Source organism: Elephas maximus, chromosome 10 (genome assembly GCF_024166365.1).
Source record: "Elephas maximus indicus isolate mEleMax1 chromosome 10, mEleMax1 primary haplotype, whole genome shotgun sequence".
Taxonomy (NCBI): Eukaryota; Metazoa; Chordata; class Mammalia; order Proboscidea; family Elephantidae; genus Elephas; species Elephas maximus.
Genome location: NC_064828.1, coordinates 103914480 through 103935931, shown reverse-complemented (window position 1 = coordinate 103935931; position 21452 = coordinate 103914480). Strand labels below are relative to the sequence as shown.

The 21452-nt window shown below is 44.8% G+C and overlaps 1 protein-coding gene across 4 annotated transcripts in view; it reads left to right on the top strand.

Annotated features, from left to right (window-relative positions):
- NRDE2 (NRDE-2, necessary for RNA interference, domain containing) overlaps positions 1–21452 on the top strand; it is a 48296-nt gene that overhangs the window by 24099 nt on the left and 2745 nt on the right. For 3 of the 4 annotated variants that reach the window (XM_049898909.1, XM_049898908.1, XM_049898911.1), the window contains 6 exons: positions 723–856; positions 3230–3350; positions 11187–11362; positions 13952–14338; positions 15117–16045; positions 17793–17931. In XM_049898909.1, coding sequence (XP_049754866.1) covers positions 723–856; positions 3230–3350; positions 11187–11362; positions 13952–14338; positions 15117–16045; positions 17793–17931 — 1886 coding nt within the window. Of the gene's footprint in view, positions 1–722; positions 857–3229; positions 3351–11186; positions 11363–13951; positions 14339–15116; positions 16046–17792; positions 17932–21452 lie in introns of those variants that run through there. The other variant, XM_049898912.1, reaches the window with a different exon arrangement.

Below are 21452 nucleotides of genomic sequence, written 5' to 3'. Positions count from 1 at the left end.
TCCGTCAGCAAAACTAGTATGACACCTGCTTTACAGAATTAGGGTGCAGGTTGAATGAGGTAATATATGTAGAGTCTAGCTCAGTGCCTGGCACATAGTAGGCATTTTTTTTGATTGAAACGCCTAGTGTTGAGTATTACTATTAGTATCTAAAGATATAAATGTATTATCTTTATATATATTTAGAAATAATAAGCATTTACCACACGGACAGAAAGAGTCTAGTGTTTGTTATCATTTATGATATGCCCAAATAGGGTAAAGTTTAGTTAATGGAATTGTACCACAGATAAGACCAAGTGAAATTTTCGGACATAGATACCGGATTTGTTTACAGCAGCCTCTGAGCCTGTGGTGAACGTTGCTGGTGAATAGTGCCATCTAGTGATCACTGAGTACGGAGTTTTACTTCCTGACGAGACTGTTACGTCATCCTTTTTCTCTAATTTTTCTTCTAATAATGAGTTTTGAGTATTTGATAGCCAGTAATTCAGACGAACCTGTTGACTTACTTTTGTATACCATATATAGTTTTTGTAGTTAATATTTGTATTCTTTAATGGTTTTATATAAAGATCAGAGTAAGTATATATTGATTACAGTACTCTGGTGAGCCCTTTAAAATCAGGACATGTATAACTGCCTACTTTTTTTAAGAAGTTTTATTTTTCCTCTTTAATGGCGTGACAAGGATTCTGCCCCTTTGCTGTCCCTGTTTCTAGCTCTCTTTCTTCAGCAGTGCCACTTTCTGCGGCAGGCTGGCCACTCGGAGAAGGCAGTCTCTTTGTTCCAGGCCATGATTGACTTCACCTTCTTCAAACCTGACAGTGTGAAAGATCTGCCTACCAAAGGACAGGTAGGATTTCTGCACCCTGGTCTCTGCCTCTCTTTCTGTCTCTCTGGGAGGAAGGTGTGTCCACATCTTCCACAACGGCAGGTGGTGGTAGTATTTTTACAACATAATAACCTCTTTTATGTCAGTCCTGCTATGGATTGTTGCCCAAAAATATTCTGGTGATGCAGGGAAAATTCCATAATGAAGGTAGTAAAACATGGATAGATAAAAAAGATTTTTTTTTAATAAGACTCACTGATGTCCCTTTGTTCCGTGCTTATTATGGCCCTTGTTTAAGTGCTAATTGTCCCCCAGTCAGGGAAATTATTGTCATGGCATTTTAAACCATATGTCACTTTTCCACTTGTGTGCATTCTAATCCAGAGCTTGTGTGACTTCCCCGGGCAGCCTTTCCACTAACTAAACTCTTTGCTAGAATTGCTGTTGAAGTGGCAGGTTGGCACTTGGTCAACACCAGTCCTAACTGGGGAGAGGAGGTCTCTTTGATGAGTAACCATTGCTAATATTTGTTATGTGAAGCAATAAAAAAATCTTACATAGAATTAGGCCTACAAGAACACCTATCTTTTCCCTGTTCCACTGAAGAACACACAGTTTTCTGCTCTTCAAAGAGGATTTGGTGGAGGATGGCTAGGGATCTGAACTTGTGATACATAGGCCCCTATCGTGTGCATGTTTCATGAATTGCCAGTAAAGACCATTCTTATCATGTTGGTACCTCCAGACAAAACTGGCTTAAAGATTATACCAGTTTATAATGGTGTAACTTGTTAACATCATAAGCCAAGTAACAAAATCATTAGGTTTTAAGATATGCTTTCATATGCTAAGAATTTGCTATCCTACAGAACTGATTCGTAAGTGGACTCAGGAGCCTTGGGGTTGCCGGGGAAGGGCAATCAGTATCAGGATTTCCCTTATCCCCACCCTTTGCTGGGAGTTGCTGTCTGATGAGAGCAGTTATTGATGGACCGGTGGGCACTGGCTGACTGCAAAGTATGGAGGACTACTGCTCTAAAACGTCAAGAGGCCCTGATCCACACTCTTGAGATTTTGAGTCCTAGCTGCACATGGATTTTCAAGGCATTGTGTGACAACTTCGAAAGAAAGCTTTTTATTTAATGGTATCCCATATTGCCTTTATAACCTAGAGACAGTATTACCATAAACACAGTTGCCAAACACAGAACAGGTAGAGTCTGCTACTACTGGTCTGTTCTGTAAACAAATTGGTTATAAGCATTTGTCACACTCTTTTTTAAAAGTTCCCTTCCGTCTTTCTCTTGAGTGCACTTTCCTCTATCCCTTCTGTAAGAGAAAAACCTGTGAAGAGGGAGTGCAGTCACCCCAGCTGCCCTTCTTGAGTGGGCCCAGGGCAGGATGCCCGCCCCGCCCTCTCGTGACTCCTGGAGACTGCTCTCCCAGATATGCGTGGCAGTCCCTGGCTCAGGCCGGATAATCCCACGGCTCCTGGACATGGCGTGCCCATTGGAAGCCTGCTTGTCCTCTTCAAAAGGCTTGTTGCAAAAGCTTTCACTGAGCAGGGTGTTGGCTGACTTATAAAGTCTTTATTGTCAGTTGATAACGTGATCACTTTCCTGTTTGTTGCTGTGTTCACATTCTGTTCCGCAGGAGTTACTTACTGCCAGTGAGCTGATTGCCACATTGCAGACATACCGCCCAAGGAATGAGGGAAGGGCTCATGGGACCAGACTTTAAAATGCAGACCTTTTTATTCACCGATGTTTGCCACGGGCACATCTGTGCACCAAGCATCTAGGGAGTCCCTGCTGTGTGTCGGTTACTGTGCCTTATGTTAGGACATAAAGCTCCTGGTGTACTCGTGCCCTCAAGAGCCCACAGTCTATCCTTTGGAACTTTGAATCCCCTTCGTCTCAGAAAGTCTTGTAAGCAGATATCACTTAGGGGCCCAGTGGCATTAAGGGAACTGGCAATGCCCCCATCCCTGGTGAGACTGGCCTGGCGGGGTGAGAACTGGCAAAACACTCCTTTACTACCCAGCTGCAGGCACTTCTCGCCGAACCTTGGCCAGTCTTTTTGTAACCTAACCTCAGAAGGGTCGTCCCGTCACTTTGCTGTATTCTCTTTGTCTGAAGCAAGTCACTAGGTCCAGCCAGAAGTCAAGGGGTGAGGATTCCACATGGGCGTGGGGTGTCTGGGGCCTCTAATGCCTACCACACTAGACAGTTTTTCTATCTGGGGGTGTGTATCGTACATCTACTCCAAAGGCTGATCACAAATGTGATTTCGTTTTAGAATCGTAAGCTCCTCTCTGTCCATCAGCACTTACTTGGCCCAGTGACTCAGCAGTTTTGTGTAAGTTCAGCTAACCTCCGTTTTAAATCCAAACAGGTGGAATTCTTTGAGCCCTTTTGGGACAGCGGCGAGCCCCGGGCTGGGGAGAAGGGGGCCCGAGGCTGGAGAGCATGGATGCACCAGCAGGAGCGGGGCGGCTGGGTGGTCATCAACCCAGGTGAGGCACCTCTCAGCTACGATGTATCTGCCTTTTTCTTCTAGAATTAAAAAAAAAAAATCTTCATGATTATTTATCTGTATAAGCTTCTATTTATCAGTAGCTTGAGAACGTTTACCACCGTCAAGATGTCAAAAACATACTAAGCTGATGGCATGGGTGGTAGACCGTTTCTCCCCCTTAGCCCCTCTAAAGCAGTTGATCCTCCTCCTTGAGTACATAACTCTCTTGAGGCCTGGAGTTCACTTCAGAGGAGGTAATGTTAGTTTTCCCTTTTCTAGGTTGCTCCTGAAGAAGTGGTAATCATGTTGTTAACTACCCCTGCTTCCCCCACCCATTTTAGTGCATAGTTAAGGCAGTCTTTTTATTCTGTTGTCAGTGTGTGGACCAGCAGATCCTTTGAAAAATACTTGCCTTTTAAGAAATACTGTAAGATAATTATTAGTTAGCATTTATTTAGGAGTCTCTCGGTGGTGCAAATGGTTGTGTGCTCCACTAATAACCTAGAGGTTGGTGGTTCGAGCACACCCAGAGGTGCCTCAGAAGGAAGGCCTGAAGATCTGTTTCTGAAAGGTCACAGCCTTAAATCCCCATGGAGCACAGTTCTACTCTGCACACTTGGGGTTGCCATGAGTTGGAATCAACCCAACAGCAACTGGCTTGGTTTTGGTTAGGAACATTTATAAAAGTGTCATTTTAAATGACCCCAAGGTACTTTTCAGCCAAGTACAGTGCTCTCCAATAGAAATGTAATGTGAACCACATACGTAATTTCTAATTTTCTTGTTGTTAGGTGCCATGGAGTCGGTTCCGACTCATAGTGACCCTGTGTACCACAGAACAAAACACTGCCCAGTCCTGCGCCATCCTTACAATCCTTGCTATGCTTGAGCTCATTGTTGCAGCCACTGTGTCATTCCATCTCGTTGAGGGTCTTCCTCTTTTCCGCTGATCCTCTACCAAGCATGATGTCCTTCTCCAGGGACTGATCCCTCCTGACAACATGTCCAAAGTATGTAAGACACAGTCTTGGGATCCTTGCTTCTAAGGAGAATTCTGATTGTACTTCATCCAAGACAGATTTGTTCGTTCTTTTGGCAGTCCATGGTATATTCAGTATTCTTCGCCAACACCACGATTCAAAGGCGTCAGTTCTTCTTTGGTCTTCCTTATTCGTTGTCCGGCTTTTACATGCATATGACGTGATTGAAAATACCATGGCTTGGGTCAGGCGCACCTTAGTCTTCAAGGTGACATCTTTGCTCTTCAACACTTTAAAGAGGCCCTTTGCAGCAGATTTGCCCAATGCAAATTGATTTCTAGACTGCTGCTTGTGTGGGTGTTGATTGTGGATCCAAGTAAAATGGAATCCTTGACAACTTCAATCTTTTCTCTGTTTATCATGATGGTGCTCATTGGTCTAGTTGTGAGGATTTTTGTTTTCTTTATGTTGAGGTATAGTCTGTACTGAAGGCTGTGGTCTTTGATCATCATCAGTAAGTGCTTCAAGTTCTCTTTACTTTCAGCAAGTAAGGTTATGTCATCTGCATAGCGTAGGTTGTCTTCCTTTAATCCTGAGGCCACATACTTCTTCATATAATCTAGTTTCTCAGATTATTTGCTTGGCAAACAGATTGAATAAGTATGGTGAAAGGATACAACCCTGGCGCACACCTTTCTTGACTTTAAGGCACACAGTATCCCCTTGTTCTTTGGTCTTTGTACAGGTTCCTAATTGTACAGGTCTATGGGGCCATTCTACTCGGTCTTATAGGGTTGCTATGAGTTGGAATCAACTCAACAGCACTGGTTGGGTAGTGTGGGTATGTACATTTAGAGGTTCCGAAATTCCCATTCTTCTCAATATTATCCATAATTTGTTATGATCCACATAGTCAAATGCCTTACGTAGTCAATAAAACACAGGTAAACATCTTTCTGGTATTCTCTGCATTTAGCTATGATCCATCTGACATTAGCAATGATATCCCTTGTTCTGGGTCTTCTTCTGAATCCAACTTGAATTTTTGGTAGTTTCTTGTCAATGTACTGCTGCAACTGTTTCTGAATTATCTTCAGCAAAATTTTACTTGCGTGTGGTGGCATTGTTCAATAATTTCCACCCACCGTTGGATCACCTTTCTTTGGTATGGGCACAAATATGGAGTTGGTTGGCCAGGTAGCTGTTATCCAGATTTCTTGACATAGGCAAGTAAGCACTTCCAGCATTGCATCCGTTTGTTGAAACATCTCAATTGGTGTTGTGTTAATTCCAGGAGCCTTGTATTTCATCAGTGTGTTCAATGCAGTTTAGACTTCTTCCTTCAGTACCATCAGTTCTTGGTCATATGCTACCTCCCGAAATGGCTGAACGTCGAACAATTCTTTTTGGTACAGTGACTTTGTATTCCTTCCATCTTCTTTTGATGCTTCCTGCTTCATTCAATTTTTTGCCCATAGAATTCCTCAATATTGCAACTTGAGGCTTGAATGTTTTCTTCGGTTCTTTCAGTTTGAGAAATGGGAAGCATGTTTCCCTTTTGGTTTTCTAACTCCAGGTCTTTGCACATTTCATTATAATACTTTTCCTTGTCTCCTCAACCTGCCCCTTGAAATCTTCCGTTCAGTTGTTTTACTTCATCGTTTCTTCTATTCACTTTAGCTACTCTATGTTCAAGAGCAAGAGTCTCTTCTAACATTCATTTAGGCCTTTTCTTTCTTTCCTGTCTTTTTAATGACCTCTTGGTTTCTTCATCTATGATGTCCCTGATGTCATCCCACAACTCATCTGGTCTTCGGTCATTAATACTCAATGTGTCAAATCTGTTCTTCAGATCATCTCTAAATTTGGGTGAGGTATACGCAGGGTCATACTTTGGCTCTCATGGACTTGTTGTAATTTTCTTCAGCTTCAACTTGAACTTGCATATGAGCAGTTGATGGTCCGTTCTGCAGTCAGCCCCTAGCCTTGTTCTGACTGACGATATTGAGCTTCTCCATCGTCTCTTTCTGCAGATGTAGTCCTTTTGATTCCAGTGTATTCCATCCTCCATGGTCCACATGTATGGTAGCTGTTTGTTGTTGAAAAAAGGTATTTGCAGCGAATAAGTTGTTGGTCTTGTAAAATTCTTTCATGCTATCTCCAGTGTTCTTTCTGTCACCAAGACCATATTTTCCAACTACAGATCCTTCTTTGTTTCCAACTTTGGCATTCCAATCACCAGTAATTATCAATGCATCTTGATTGCAAGCTTGATCAATTTCAGACTGCAGAAGTTGGTAAAAAACCTTCAGTGTCTTCATCTTTGGCCTTAGTGGTTGGTTGGTAAGTTTGAATAATAGTCGTATTAATTGATCTTCTTTGTAGGCATAATGATATTAGCCTATGACTGACAGCATCGTACTTCAGGATAGATCTTGAAATGTTCTTTTGACGAATGGGACTCCACTCCTCTTCAATTTGTTATTCCCGGCTTAGTAGACCATATGATTATCCTGTTCAAAATGACCAATACCAGTACATTTCAGCTCACTAATGCCTAGGGTAGCAGTCTTTATACTTTCCATTTCATTTTTGACAACTTCCAATTTTCCTAGATTCATACTTTGTACGTTCCATGTTCCAATTAATAATGGATGTTTGCAGCTATCTCTCCTCCTTTGAAGTTGTGCCACATAAGTAAATGAAAGTCTCGAAAGCTTGATTCCATCCACGTTATTAAGGTCAACTCTGCTTCCCCAGTTGTATTTTGAGTGCCATCCAACCTGAGGTCTCATCTTCCGGCACTATATTGGACAGTGTTCCACTGCTATTCAAAAAGTTTTCACTGGCCAGTTTTTTCAGAAGTAGCCTACCACATCCTTCCTCCTAGTCTGTTTTAGTCTGGAAGCTCCACTGAAACTTGTCCACCATGGGTGACCCTGCTGGTATTTGAAATACCAGTGGCATAGCTTCTAGCATCATAGCAACATGCAGGCCACCACAGTATGACAGACTGACAGACGCATGGTAGTTCAGTGCTTAGTAGCCACATATTCATGGCTACGGCACTGAACACCCAGTTCTTAGATATTCAGCCTCTGAAAGGCAGCAGGGTGTGGAGGGATGGCTGATGGAGAGATATCTTCCAAGCTGACTGTTTTCATTGAAAGTGCTAGGTGGAAAGAGTAATGATGCACTAGGAGTCAGGAGACTGGCCCCTCACCTGGGCTCAGCCAGCCTGCTGTCATAGGCTTAGCCTTGCCGTGGTAACTTTGCTCTGGGCAGTGCTGTCAGGTGATGGACATGCCTCGTTTAGGGCATGTGGAAGGCTTAGCTGCCTAGATCTCCCTTGAATGTGAGGAAACAAAGAAGAGCTGAGCTGTTGTTCATGCTTGCTTACCCAAGGTTTTAAATGTGAAGAGAAAGGCCTACACATGGAAGTAGGTATTGCAGTCTTAACTACTGAGCCTGTAATACCAAATGAGCAAGGGTCAAAGAAAAAAAGTCTGGTATTCACTCTTCTTTCTCTGAGTGCCTGACTCAGTGTGGCTCTGTATGTTTTTAGGGTGTGCTTTTGTGGTTTTGGGTTCTATTTTTGGTTAGACTCAGACACTACAATGCACAGTACCTCTGTTAAAGAGCTTACCACAGTCTGCATTTCTAAGTTAGCTGAGTCCTCATAGCGGTGTCCAGAGACCAAGCTAACATTTCTTCTCTGACAAGTGTTCAGTGTCCAGTGGTCACTCGTAATCAGATGTAAAGTTTGTATTCTCAGAAGGGTGATCCAAGTGTTGAAACCTTGATTTTAAAATTGCACTAGAAAGGTGTATTAGCATTTCCAAACCCATTACCATCAAGTCGATTCCAACTCATAGCAACCCTATGGGATAGAGCAGAACTGCCCGATACAGTTTCCAAGGCTGTAAGTCTTTATGGAAGCAGACTGCCACGTCTTTCTCCTGCGGGGTGGCTGGTGGGGTCAAAACATCGACCTTTTGGTTAGTAGCCAAGTGCTTAATCACTGGGCCACCAGGGCTCCTACACTAGTACTTACAGGCCCTGCAGACTTTCCCGTTTCCACGATAGAGACCCTTACTGTTCTTGCTTCATTAATGAATTTGATGGGAGTCCTCCCAAAAACCAGTCAAGTCAAAAGGAAGGTCAAAAGTTTTCTTGCCAGAAAACTAACTGGCAAACCGTTTTGCTTGTTTGTTTTTATGTTGTTTTGTTTAATTTGGTTTTTTTTTTTTTTTAAGGTAAACATTTTGTATTTTATATACAGTTTTCATTTAAGTGAGGGTAAATTAAGACAAATTACACATACATTTACTGACCTTCATGTTATTGATACATAAAACAGGCTGTAAATAACTATATTTAAATCACTCATATTAAAAAGCAACACTTCGTAAATGGTAGTTAAACCTTTTATAAAGTAGTAAAATAATAGATCACGTCAGTTATTTTGTTATAAACACTTTTTTTTTTATAGTTTTTATTGTGCTTTAAGTGAAAGTTTACAAATCAAGTCAGTCTCTCACACAAAAACTCATATACACCTTGCTAATTTTTTAATACTCCCAATTACTGTCCCCCTAATGAGACAGCCTGCTCTCTCCCTCCACTCTCTCTTTTCGTGTCCATTTCGCCAGCTTCTAACCCCCTCCACCCTCCCATCTCTCCTCCAGGCAGGAGATGACATCATAGTCTCAAGTGTCCACCTGATTCAAGAAGCTCACTCCTCACCAGCATCCCTCTCCAACACATTGTCCATTCCAATCCATGTCTGAAGAGTTGGCTTTGGGAATGAATCATGTCCTCGGGCAACAGAAGGGCTGGGGGCCATGACCACCAGGGTCCTTCTAGTCTCAGACCATTAAGTCTATTTTTATGTTTTTTTGTTTAATTTGGTTTTGAAGCTCACTTGTCCTTCTGACAAGGTTGGCATTTAGAGGGTAGTTAGGAGTTACACGTTCTATGGTATTTCTTCTTGCCTATAGCACAGCTTATTTCTTGTCGCTTACCCTCACTTCCTGCTAGCCTGTAATGGCTAAAGTGGTTTTCTGCTTTCTTTCCATTCTAGTTCATGATCTGTGTACTTGAATGAATTCTGTCCAAAACCATGTAATCCTTTGAATTTTTAATGTAATAAGTTCAGGAATCTGAGTCTGATGTATGACTTACAGGAATAACTGCTCTTATGGTAAGAGTTTTTCAGAATGATTAAAGGATTACTTTAAATGTAGAAGGAGATACATACTTAAATTTTAATTAGCTTCTTTAAGAAACTCAGAAGATTGGTAAGAGATTGGGCTTAAAATGCTTATTTATATGTCATGCATTTAAATTCTTTGTTTTTTATTTTATATTGTGAAGTACTTATCATAGATATATAAGAAGTTGCAAAGAAATGTACAGGGAGGTCTTACGTACCCTTCACCCAGCTCCCCCGAGTGGTAGCATCTTGTGTAACTCTAGTAACCATATCAAAACCAGGAAGTTGGCATTGATAGAATCCCCAGAGCTTACTCACATTTCGCTAGTTTTACATGTACTCATTCGTATGTGTGTGTGTAGTGCTATGCAGTTTTATCACATGGGGTTTGTGTAACCACCACCAAAATCAAGATACAGAATCATTGCCTCGTCACAGGCTTCCTTCGCGCTATTTCTTTACAGACACGTCCACCCTTCCCCTCTCTGACCCCTGGGAACCACTCGTCTTGATCTGTGTATGGTTATGGTGTTTCACGAATGTTATGTAAATGGAATCATACAGTAACCTTTTGAGACTGGCTTTTTTCTCCACTCAGTATGATTCTCTTGAGGTACATCCAAATGTTGCGTGTATCAACAGTCTACTCCTTTTATCACAGAGTAGCATTCCGTGGTGTAGATGCACCATGGTTTGTTTAACCGTTCACCTTTTGAAGGACATTTCACTTGTTTCCTGTTTGGGGCCATTGTGAATAAAGCTGCTGGGGACAATCGTGTACAGGGTTTTGTGTGAACATAGGTTTTCATTTTTCTGGGATAGATGCCCTAGAGTACGGTTGCTGGGTCTCATGACAAGTGTATGTTTAGTTTTATAAGAAACTGTCAAACTGTTCCCTGAGTGGCTGTACCATTTTATATTTCCTGGTCATTTGTTTTTGTGTTTTTCACGTTTAACCTTACAGACGATTCAGACTTTTGTCCTTATTCCACCTGTATCTTCAGAGTTGGGAAACGAAGTGAAATAAATTTAGGATATCTTGGATTGATGTGTTTTTTTTTTTTTTTTTAGCAAGTTCTAATAAGCATAGGTCACAGTCAGTTATAAGGCCACTGGCTAAATATTCTAAATGCTTAAGAATATCTCAACCAATGCTGTTGTTAAATGTGGCTTAGCATTCTAGAACTGTGCTGTCCAGTACAGTAACCACTGGTGGCTATTTAAATCATAGCTAAATAAAAAATTCAGTTCCTACATTTCAGTAAAAATTCAGTAAGCTACATTTCAAGTACCCACAAAGTCCCATGTGGCTAGTGGCCTCCATATGAGACCCCACGGACAGAGAACATTTTTATCATCACAGAAAGTGTTGTTGGCCAGTGCTGTTCTAGAGTCTGCTATTCCCATTTTAATTGCTGTGATAACATTGAAAATCATCTGATTTCATCCCCTTATCTGCCTGTCTTCCCTGGGAAGTTGGTTGGTTCCAAGTGAGTCTGTAACTGCCACTGGAAGGCTGGCTTGGGTCTGATTCATCTTGGCATTCCAAGTGCCAGCACAGTGTCTGGCGTAGGTTGATTGGGTGGCAGTGGGGTTTTGTTTGCTGATTAAGTGAACCAGAAGTTTTGTTTTTGTCTAGATGAGGATGACGATGAGCCGGAAGAGGATGACCAGGAAATAAGAGATAAGACCCTGCCCAGGTGGCAGATCTGGCTTGGTGCTGAGCGTTCCCGAGACCAGAGGCATTGGCAACCTTGGCGCCCTGATAAGACCAAGAAGCAAACCGAGGAAGATTGTGAGGATCCAGAGAGGCAGGTAAGTTTCCCCCACCCTCGGAGGGAAGTTGGCCATGGGGTCTTTGCTCCCTTCCCTTTCCCATGGTGCTTTTATTATCTGAAAGAAGAAGCTGGGTCCTTTTAGGACTTGGCTAGCTTAGCAGGTGCTTTCCTGCCCTTGTTCATGTCTGTGGACGTGTCCCTCCTGCTGAATACCAGGGTAGAATTGCATTGGCTGCTGGTGGTGGGGAGCATGTAGGGCTTAGACCAGATGGCTTCTGTTCCTGGGTCGGGGCGTAGGCAGTCATGGCCACCCCTCTGAGACTGTCTGTAGGTTACTCAGTTACTTTTTCACCTGGAAGCCTGAGGGCTTAGGGCCTAAAGAAGCTAAGTCACTGCTGTAGATTCTTTAATTGTGTCCACACCCCCTACCGCCCCTCCGTCCCCCACTCCACAGAGATTTAGAAGGTAGGCTCAACTCTGGAAGATGAGAGGAACCAAACGTAGAGCCCGGGTTGGGACAGTTGCACACATGTCTCACTGGAGAAGAGGCTGACATTAGTATGTACCTACTGAGTGCCAGGCACCTCCTGTATGTCACCTTCTTCACTGTTACAGTGACTTTGTACCTGCTGCTCTGAGTTTAGCAGCCAGCAGCTCTGGAGGATTCAAATTAAAATAAAGGAAGAAATTCTGTTTGGTGCCTGAAATTGACCCAGTTTCAGAAGAGAGTACCAACTGCATTGCTTGGCATGCGACATGTTCTAGGTACACGTTGAGCGCTTTTCACAGTAACAAAGCTTGTTGGCCTCGCTTGGTTTGTTGTCTGTGACCCTCCCTAGAAGTCAAGTGCCTTGAAGGTGGGGATTTTTGCCTGTTTTGTTCACTGCTGGGTCTCAGGTGCCTAGAATAAAGCCTATCAAGTAGTGAGTGCTCAGTTAATATTCCTTAAATATTGAGTATTTGTTTGATGCCAGAGCCTCTGCTCTGGGCAGAGGGGTCAGCATGAGTGAAGGTCTGGAGTATCTGGAACATTCAGGGAGTGGCGAGTGGGGTGGCAGGACTGGAGTTAGGACACATGGGGAGGTGGGCAGCAAGGAGGGGCCACCTTCAGGGAAACCTCAGCTCTCCGGAATGGTTGATGAGTGGGCTGTCATGGCGAGGAGGGTTTCTGCACGGAGGTGCCTTTCCTGGCTACAGGCTCGTGTTTAGGGAAGAGCAGGATCCTTCTTTCGTGTTTGACGGTTTAACAGAGTCCAGGCTCACCCTTCCGGAAGTTGGTTCTCAAGGCTCAGAATTATGAGTCTCCAGGAAGCACTGTGATGGCACAGTGGCTAAAGCACTTGGCTGCTAACTGAAAGGTTGGCAGTTCGAACCCACCAGCCGCTACATGGGAGAAAGATGTGGCAGTCTGCTCTGCTAAAGATTACAGCCTTGGAAACCTTATGGGAAACCCTGTGGGGCAGCTCTACTCTGTCCTTTAGGGTCGCTATGACTTAGAATCGACTCAATGGCAATGGCAATGGGGAGCCAGAAAGAAAATTTCTGGAGCAGACTACTGCTGTGAGCGATTTCTTGTCCTTTAGCTTTTTCTCTAATCAAAGCCTGGGAGAGAAAAGTTTTCCGATGGATGGTTTAGACTAGCTGAGTCCCAGGCAGGCTGGTTTTATTGTGCTACTGTTTTAATTTCCTCTTTGCTGAGAGCCAATCAGATGAGCAGCACCTGAGATGAAGGAGCGTCTCCTTGGCCTTGCAGTTTGAACTTGTGACATGAAATCAACAACAGACATTTACAGTTTGGCAAAAGGTCCTTATAATTGCTTTCAGCATGCTCCATTGCTCCTGTAGTTTCCTTCTTAACCTACTGCCGTTTATCTGTTTTTAAGCCTGTTTTTCATTTCCTGAAGCAATTTTGTACAAAGAAACCACAAAATAGTAAAGCTCTTATCTTTCATTTTAAAATGAAAATTTTGCTCAATTATAATTTATCAAAGTGACTACGAAAGCAATTTAGTGTACTTTCAGAAGTGAGCATGGTTCCAGATTGTCTTAGTAACCTGTTAGGGCACTTTGAAAGCTTTGGGCTTAAGCCTGTTGGTGTCTCCCCCTCCTTCCCAGTGTGGCTGGGCTGTGTGCAGGTGCTCATGGCCCTGTGGGGCTGCTGACAGTTCCTCTTAGCTCTCCAGGGAGACTTGCGAGGCCTCTGGCATTTTTGTGCCTTGCAGAAAACTTCTTGTTAGCTGCCATTGAGTTGGCCCAGACTCATGGCAACCCCACGAGTTACAGAGTAGGACTGCTCTATAGGGCTATAATCTTTACAGAAGCAGTTCTCTGGGCCTTTTCTTCCACAGTGCCACTGGGTGGGTTTGGACCACCGACCTTTAGGTTATAAGCAAATCACAAACTGCATGCGCCACCTAGGCTCCTTGCAGAAAACCTAGTACCAGTCTGTTTAAAATCTAATTTATTTCAATAATGCTGAATCATAAATACATTCCTATAAGAAGAATCATGAGATATATTGTGTTAGACTGGGTTCTCTAAAGAAGCAAAATCCGTGAAGATGTTCTGTTTGTTTATCTCGTGAACTACACTGACCTCAGGTCACTTTATTGTGTCTTTGTTGCAGGTGTTGTTTGATGATATTGGACAGTCTCTGATCAGACTCTCAAGCAGAGATCTCCAGTTTCAGCTGGTTGAAGCCTTCCTGCAGTTCTTGGGTGTGCCTTCTGGCTTTGCGCCCCCAGTCTCCTGCCTTTATCTGGCCATGGATGAGAACAGCGTCTTCGTTCACAGACTTTCTGATGAAAAGCCATTGACTTGTTCCACCCCTTCCTTTGCCGGCGTGGGCTGTGTTGGCCGCATGGACCGCTTGGGCTGTCAGCGCTGGAGCAGGGGGCACAACCGAGAGGGCGAGGAGTTTATCCGTAACATCTTCCACCTGGTGATGCCTTTGTTCTCAGGCGAGGAGAAGTCTCGGCTCTGCTTCTCCTGGTTACGGCACGAGACGGCAAAGGTGACTCCAGCCTCGTTCTCCTTGTCTTTGGAGTTGGCATGCTTTTGTTCACAGATGGGCTTGTAAGGCTCTTCTTGCTCTCAGGGAACCGTGCCACACCCCTTGTCTTTATAGTGACTCCTGAAGGCACCTCGGGGCTGGCTGCCCCTGCCGTGGGGCTACAGTGAAGATGACAGTGAGAGCAAGTCTTGCTAGTTGGGAGCCTCCAGAGCCGTTTATGGTGTTCTTGTATTACCAGATGTCTGATTATATCAACAGTTAATGTGAAGAACGAAGCTTAAGCCTAAGCAGGGTTAGAGGACTTAGGGGCTTATTAAAATAGATAAAATAAGCTGCTTACTTACCCTACTCTCTATCTGCTAGAAATTAGTCTGGGATCGACTCTTCTGCCCTCTGCTGGCCACCAGTTAGTACTGGATCTTAGCACCAAAGTTTTGAAGCCTTAACTACAGATCTCACACACTGGGTTGTCTTGTTAATCTCTTTGATAAAATTTTGTAGTCACATCTGTTTGGAGAAAGGCATTTTAAATGTACAAACCTTGAGAGATTTCACATGGAGGCCTGGATGCATTATTTGGGGAGCACCTGGGGCCCTGCCAGAATCCGATTGGATTCCAGGCCCAGAGAGCCCGAGAGCCTAAGTGTTTTCCAAACATGATAAAGGAAGGAAGTGAGACACCATGTGTGGCTTTGGAAAGTTGGCAGTTTAAAGGGATTGCTTTAAAATTATGGAGCACTTGAAGCCTTTTTTTTTTTTTTTCTTTTTTGGCTTATAGGTCATTTGGTGTCTGCAAACTGAAAACAAGAAGAAATTAAAGTCACAAGGAAGGAACTGCAAAAAACTAGCCAAGAGTCTCCTGAAGGAGCCAGAAAACTGCAGCAGTCTGTGCCTCTGGAGGCAGTATGCACATCTGGAGTGGCTGCTGGGCAATACAGAGGATGCCAGGAAGGTTTTTGATACGGCACTCAGCATGGTGGGAGCCAGGGAGCTGAAGGACGCTGCGCTCTGTGAGCTCAGTCTTCTGTATGCGGAACTGGAGGTGGAGCTGCTGTCGGACTTGAGAGGGGCCGCCACGTCCAGAGCTGTCCATGTACTAACCAAACTGACCGAGAGCGGTCCCTACGGGCCCTACTCTGGGCAGGTCTTGGCTGTTCACATTCTGAAGGCCCGGAAGGCTTACGAGCGAGTGCTTCAGGACTGCTTGGACGAGAGCTGCATCCCAGACCCAGCTCCCACCGACTCCTTTAACTGCCTGGTCAGCTTGGTCAGATGCTTTATGCTCTTCCAGTACTTGACCATGGGCATCGATGCTGCTGTGCAGATATACGAGCAGGTATTTACAAAACTGAAGGGCTCTGTGTCCCGTGAAGGCACTGGCCTGGAGCACAGCGGCAGCCCCCGGAGCCTGGCCAGCGCTCTGGAAGCTGTCACACTGATGTACACGAGTCTGCTCCAGTTCCACGTGAAAGTTAGCGTTTACCCTCTGACCCCTTTGCGAGAGGCACTCTCTGAGGCTTTGAAGTTGTATCCGGCCAACCAAGCTCTTTGGAGGTCATATGTTCAAATTCAAAACAAGTCCCACAGTGCCAGCAAGACCAGAAGATTCTTTGATGCGATCACCAGGTCCACCAAATCCTTGGAGCCTTGGTTGTTTGCAATTGAAGCCGAGAAAATGAGGAAAAGACTGGTGGAAACTGTTCAGAGGTAATTACAGATTGTCTTTTTCATGTGCTCCGCAGAGCTTTCCAGAATGCTTGCTGTGTGCCCACCGCTCTGCTAGGTCTCAAGAATACAGACATGAATATGGTCCAGTACTTGGCACACCTGCTGTGGGTATTTAGGTGTTGTAGAATAACAGTGAAAGATGGAAAAATTACAGAGCCAGCAGCGTCTCGTTAGAGGTATCAAGTTATCTGTCTTCCCAAACCAGGCTTCTTATTTACTTATTGTCATCATACTTTTTTTCTGTGTGTGTGTTTTAAGTGAAAGTTTACAAATCAAGTCAGTCTCTCATACAAAAATTTTTATACACTGCTATGTACTCCTAGTTGCTCTCCCCCTAATGAGACAGCACACTCATTCTCCCCATCCTGTATTCCCCGTGTCCGTTTAGCCTGCTCCTGTCATCCTCTGCCTTCTCATCTCCCCTCCAGACAGGAGCTGCCCACATAGTCTCATGTGTCTGCTTGAGCCAAGAAGCTCACTCCTCACCAGTATCATTTTTTATCTTATAGTCCAGTCCAATCCCTGTCTGAAGAGTTGCTTTGGGAATGGTTCCTGTCTTGGGCTAACAGAAGGTCTGGGGACCGTAATCTCTGGGGTCCTAGTCTCAGTCAGACCATTAAGTCTGGTCTTTTTATGAGAATTTGAGGTCTGCATCCCACTGTTCTCTGCTCCATCAGGGATTTTCTGTTGTGTTCTCTGTCAGGGCAGTCATTGCCAGACAAGGCCTCTTGGGAGCCGAAATGTTGTTTACCGTGCATGAGTGGCAATTGTCTGGCCTTCAGAGCACCTGGGGAGCTGGAGTGAAAGCATACAGGTTAAGAGCACAGATTAAATTCTCTGCTCTTCCACTGCTCGGCTGGGTGACCTGGGTGACCTGGGCAAGTCACTTCACCTCTCTAATAGGTTTCTCATCTGTAAAATGGGTATAATTAAAGAGCCCACCTCATGGGGTGGCCCTGAGGTGTCAGTGACGCAAGTGCTTAGCACAGAGAGAGAGTGGGATAATTACTGGCTTTTATTATTATGAATAATAACAGCATCATGTCCCAAATGTCTTCTTTGATGCCATATTTTGTATTTCAAGGTTAAATGGTGGTCTCAGGAACACATTAGCTTAGGCATTGTTGTTCCTTCCAGAATCTTTGCAGCAGCTTCACTCTGACTGCGTACATTTGGCAAACTTGCCTCTGAATAGCATTTCACTTTGTTTTTCATTTCTTGCACTGCAGTTTTATTCATTCCATAGGAGTCTTATTTTCTCTACTTTAATGGAAAGGTCTTCCCTTCACATAAGTTGATTTGTGCTCTGCTGATTGTTGGAGGCCCTGGATGATGCAGACAGTTAAAGCACTTGGCTACCAGCTGAAGGGTTGGCTGTTTAAGTCCACCCACAGGCACCTCAGAAGACAGGCCTGGCAATCTAATTCCAAAAAAGCAGTGAGTGAAATAGAACTGGAGGACAGTTCTATTCTAACATGGGGTTGGAATTGGCTCAACAGCAACTGATTTTTTTTAGAAAACAGAGTCAAGTAGTTTGTGTGTGACTTCTCGGTAGACTCTGTGTGGTATAGAAGCCACAGAACCTTGGGCTCTGCCTTGTGCTCACAGAGACCTGAGGGACAGCACTGTCTCTAGCCCAGTGATTGGTGACGTTTGTTATTACTGAAGTAATTGCTCCTGTGATGTAGGATGAGAGCTTAGAATTACATGAGCCGTTTTCTTGCAGGGTAGAAGGTGGAGAAGTACATGCCACAATCCCTGAGAGCGGCTTAACAAACCGAATCAAAGCCCTGTTTGAACATGCGATCCAGAGTGACAACGGCAGCCAGTGCCCCTTGCTGTGGAGAATGTACTTGAACTTTTTGGTAAGAAAATACGTAGACTTTGTATTTGTACGCAGAGCTCCCCTCCTGCTTCCTGAGCGAGAAGGCAGAGGTTTCTAGTACCCCTGCTCGGGGAAACTGGGAGGGGCTTGTTTCCACCGTTCCGCCCTCTCGGTGTTGGCTGACCTGGCAGGAACCCTGAGGAGTGACGTCAGGCTTCTCAGGGGCTTGGGGACGGGGTGGCAGGCTTCATTTTCACTCAGGCTGTCAGGTCGGATGAGACTGAAGAGTAGTCGGGGGCTGGTTGTCACAGCAGAGCTCAGTGTGGGCTTCTCTGAGTTGACTTCATCAAGTCAACAGCTTGGGAATTTTTCTAAAGCTTTCCTTTGAGAGGAACCTACGTTCTTTGCCAGTTTGCCCTTAAGAATGTCATGGTCTTGATCCTGATTTCAGTAATTAAAAGATCCAGTCTAACTGAGTTTTTTAGAATAGACATTTCCAAAACATCTTTGTGTTCAAGGGCCATAGGGGTTGAATATGGTGGACATCACTTACTGTGAACATGTAGACAAAAAGGTGATTCTTTGTCTTCATGACATTCACGGATTGGGTTTGCCTTTGAGTTAAAGGCCTGGTCGCTGTGGGCCTCATTTACTACGTCTACTGCCAGGTTGCATGGTGTTTTAGAAAGAGAGACTTTTAGGCTGCTCACGTGTTGTTTTAGCTCACGGCTGCTGACTCACATCCAAGGCACCTCCAGTGAATATCGCACCTTCCAGAAGCCAAGAGTGACATTCCGTGTACATAAACCTTACGCGTTCCTCTGATTATTTCCATAGTGAGACCCTACAGGTCGGTCAAAGTGTGGGAACATTTCTATCTGAGATATGACGAAGTTGGGCTGTATAAAGAGACACAGTGGATTAGGGGTTAGGAGAGGTTGGCCCCTCCCTATTGCCTCTCTTAGGTTCCAGGATCCATCCAGGGGTGCGGCCCTGGCTTCTGGAAGGCAGATGTGCTGGAGGCCAGCCTGACAGGGGAGGCTGCTTTGTCTCAGGACAGCGGCTCATCACACACAGGGAAAGATGTGCACGTTCTTCTGGGCAGAGGTTGGCATAAAAGATGAGGTATCGCAAAATGTGTGTGTTTTCCTAACATTCATTCTTCAGACCCAAAAGCTAAGCTTTTATAGTTTGACTTCCTGTGTGAAATGTCAACCTTAAGAAGTTCCAGTGCTGGCCTGGGGTCTGTGATGTTTTCATGGCCTGTACACGGCTGATTAGAGGGGGCAGCTTGGTGCAGCAGTCAGAGAACTAGGGTCTAGTTGAATCTCCTCTCCTACTGTTAGGCCAAGGAGCCCCTGGGTGGTGCAAACGGTTAAGCCCTAGGCTACTAGCCCAAAGGTTGGTAGTTCAAACCCACCCAGAGGCGCCTCATAAGACAGGCCTGGCGATCTGCCTCCAGAAGGTCACAGCCTTAAAAACCCTGTGTAACAGTATTACTCTGCACACAGGGGGCCACCATGAGTCAGAATCAACTACCAACAACCGCATTGTTAGGCCAGCCAGCGAGGAAGTAGGTTAGATGCTTTGTCATCTCATTTCCAGCCCTAATATGGGAGTCTTCCCAGGCAAGCAAGAGATCTTTGCAAATTTGTCAGTTTAACTTCCCTAGTTTCTTACAGGTAGAGCTAGGATGAGGTGCAAACTTAAATTTTACTGAGAATCTGCCATGAGCCAAGATTGGTTGAACTGTAAACAGAAAATACTGGCTGACTTGGGATAAAAAAAGACCTGGGCCCTTAAAGAATTTGTATCTTTTTGGAAAGTTAATGTTGGAACCAAGGATTATTTAGATCAAGGACTTCTACCAGCAGCTCCCGAGGCAGCTGGGTGGCCCCTAGCACTTTGATAGACACAGTGGAAAACTCAGATTAGGGCCAGGATGCCAGATGTAGGCAGCAAGGGGCAGGAGACGGCAGTAGCTGAGAGCCGTGAGGCAGCTGGGGGAGGGTGTGGCTCGGTTGGTTGGTGGTGCACCTGAGCCTCTGAGTGCCCATCCATGCATATAGACACACATGTCTGCAAGTCGGCTTGCCTGCTTTTTATTCCCTGCACAAAAATGATGGAAGGAATGGAAGTTTCTGTTGGCTGTGGAGGACATGCAGAAAAAAGAACTGGACCAACCAAACCAAACCCATTGCCATCGAGTTGATTCTGACTCAGAGCGACCCTATAGGACAGAGTAGAACTGCCCGATAGAGTTTCCAGGGAGCGCCTGGTGGATTCCAGCTGTCACCCTTTTGGCTAGCAGCCGTGGCACTTAACCGCTACGCCCCCAGAGTTACAATTTTCCACTAAGGTGTTTTAGGAGACTTGCAAATGCACCACTCAGCATACACATTAACCCTGTCAACCAAAAATTTTTTTGTTTGAGCTAACATTGCAGAGTTACTGTCGAGTTGTTTTTTTTTTTTTTTTTTTTTTGAGTCCTTTAATTTGACCATCTACGTATGCAATAAAGGAAGAAATTTAAGTCTGTGAACCAGTTAGCTGATTTTACGTGTCTGATGAACGGAGTCTTAACACATGAAATGGGGATTTCTAAATCATTAATCATTAGATTTTATTTTACCCTCCAGTGCGGTTTCCTCCCCCAGTTATCTGACAGTGGCGGGAGTTACGATGTCTTAAGAGGTACCATTTCGAGGGCTGATGGGCTGGAGGGAGGGAAGAGAACCCTCTTCAGCTCACCTTCCCGGATGGAGAGTGAAGAAGCCTCGTGGCAGGGGTGTCAGTCTTCTACCTCTTAGCAAAACTCAGATGAATATCATAGAAATGTATCCTTTTTTTTTATTTGGGGAGGGCTGGATAACAGTTCTGTCAAATTACTTGGAAAAAAAAGGTATGAGCGAGCAGTTGCTCAGATTTGCTTATACAGAGATAAGAAAAGAGAATCAAATTTTGTAGAATCTGAAGACCTCCAGCTTTCTCATTTTCTTAGAGACGTTGCTCCCCTACGTGGAGGTGGCGCTCATCAGCTAAGAGGGTCCAAGAATGCCCAAACAAGTGATTCCTAAGCACCAGATACTCTCTCTAGGTGGAGAGCTGAATACTTGCCAGGCTACTGAACAGGCTGGCCCGACAGCAGCTGCCCTTCCCCAAGGCCGGCCGTTGTCCCTCTTCCCGACCCACCCCCCAGCCCCACCCCCGACCCAGCTCAAGCAGGAACCAGGATCTGAGCAGAGAGCCCCACAGCACATTGGTTTTCTGGAGACTCATGTCACGTGTTCACGTGTGTCTAGTTTGCTGAGTTCTGCCTGTGGTATGCGTGAGACTCAGCTTGTGGTACTTGGTGTGAGGGAAGGTGGGCCTGTCTGTGAAATCACGATTTTGGGTCACCCTGGGAGATGATTGTTGGCAGAATCAGAGACTGACTTGGAGACTGATGATAGCAGCTCTACCCCTTCATTATCTGTGTTTTCTTTGGTTCTGACCGGAGTAGTTCCCTGAGAGACTGCCAGCCTGCCTGAGGAGACACATTTAACCAGTCACAGGACCGCG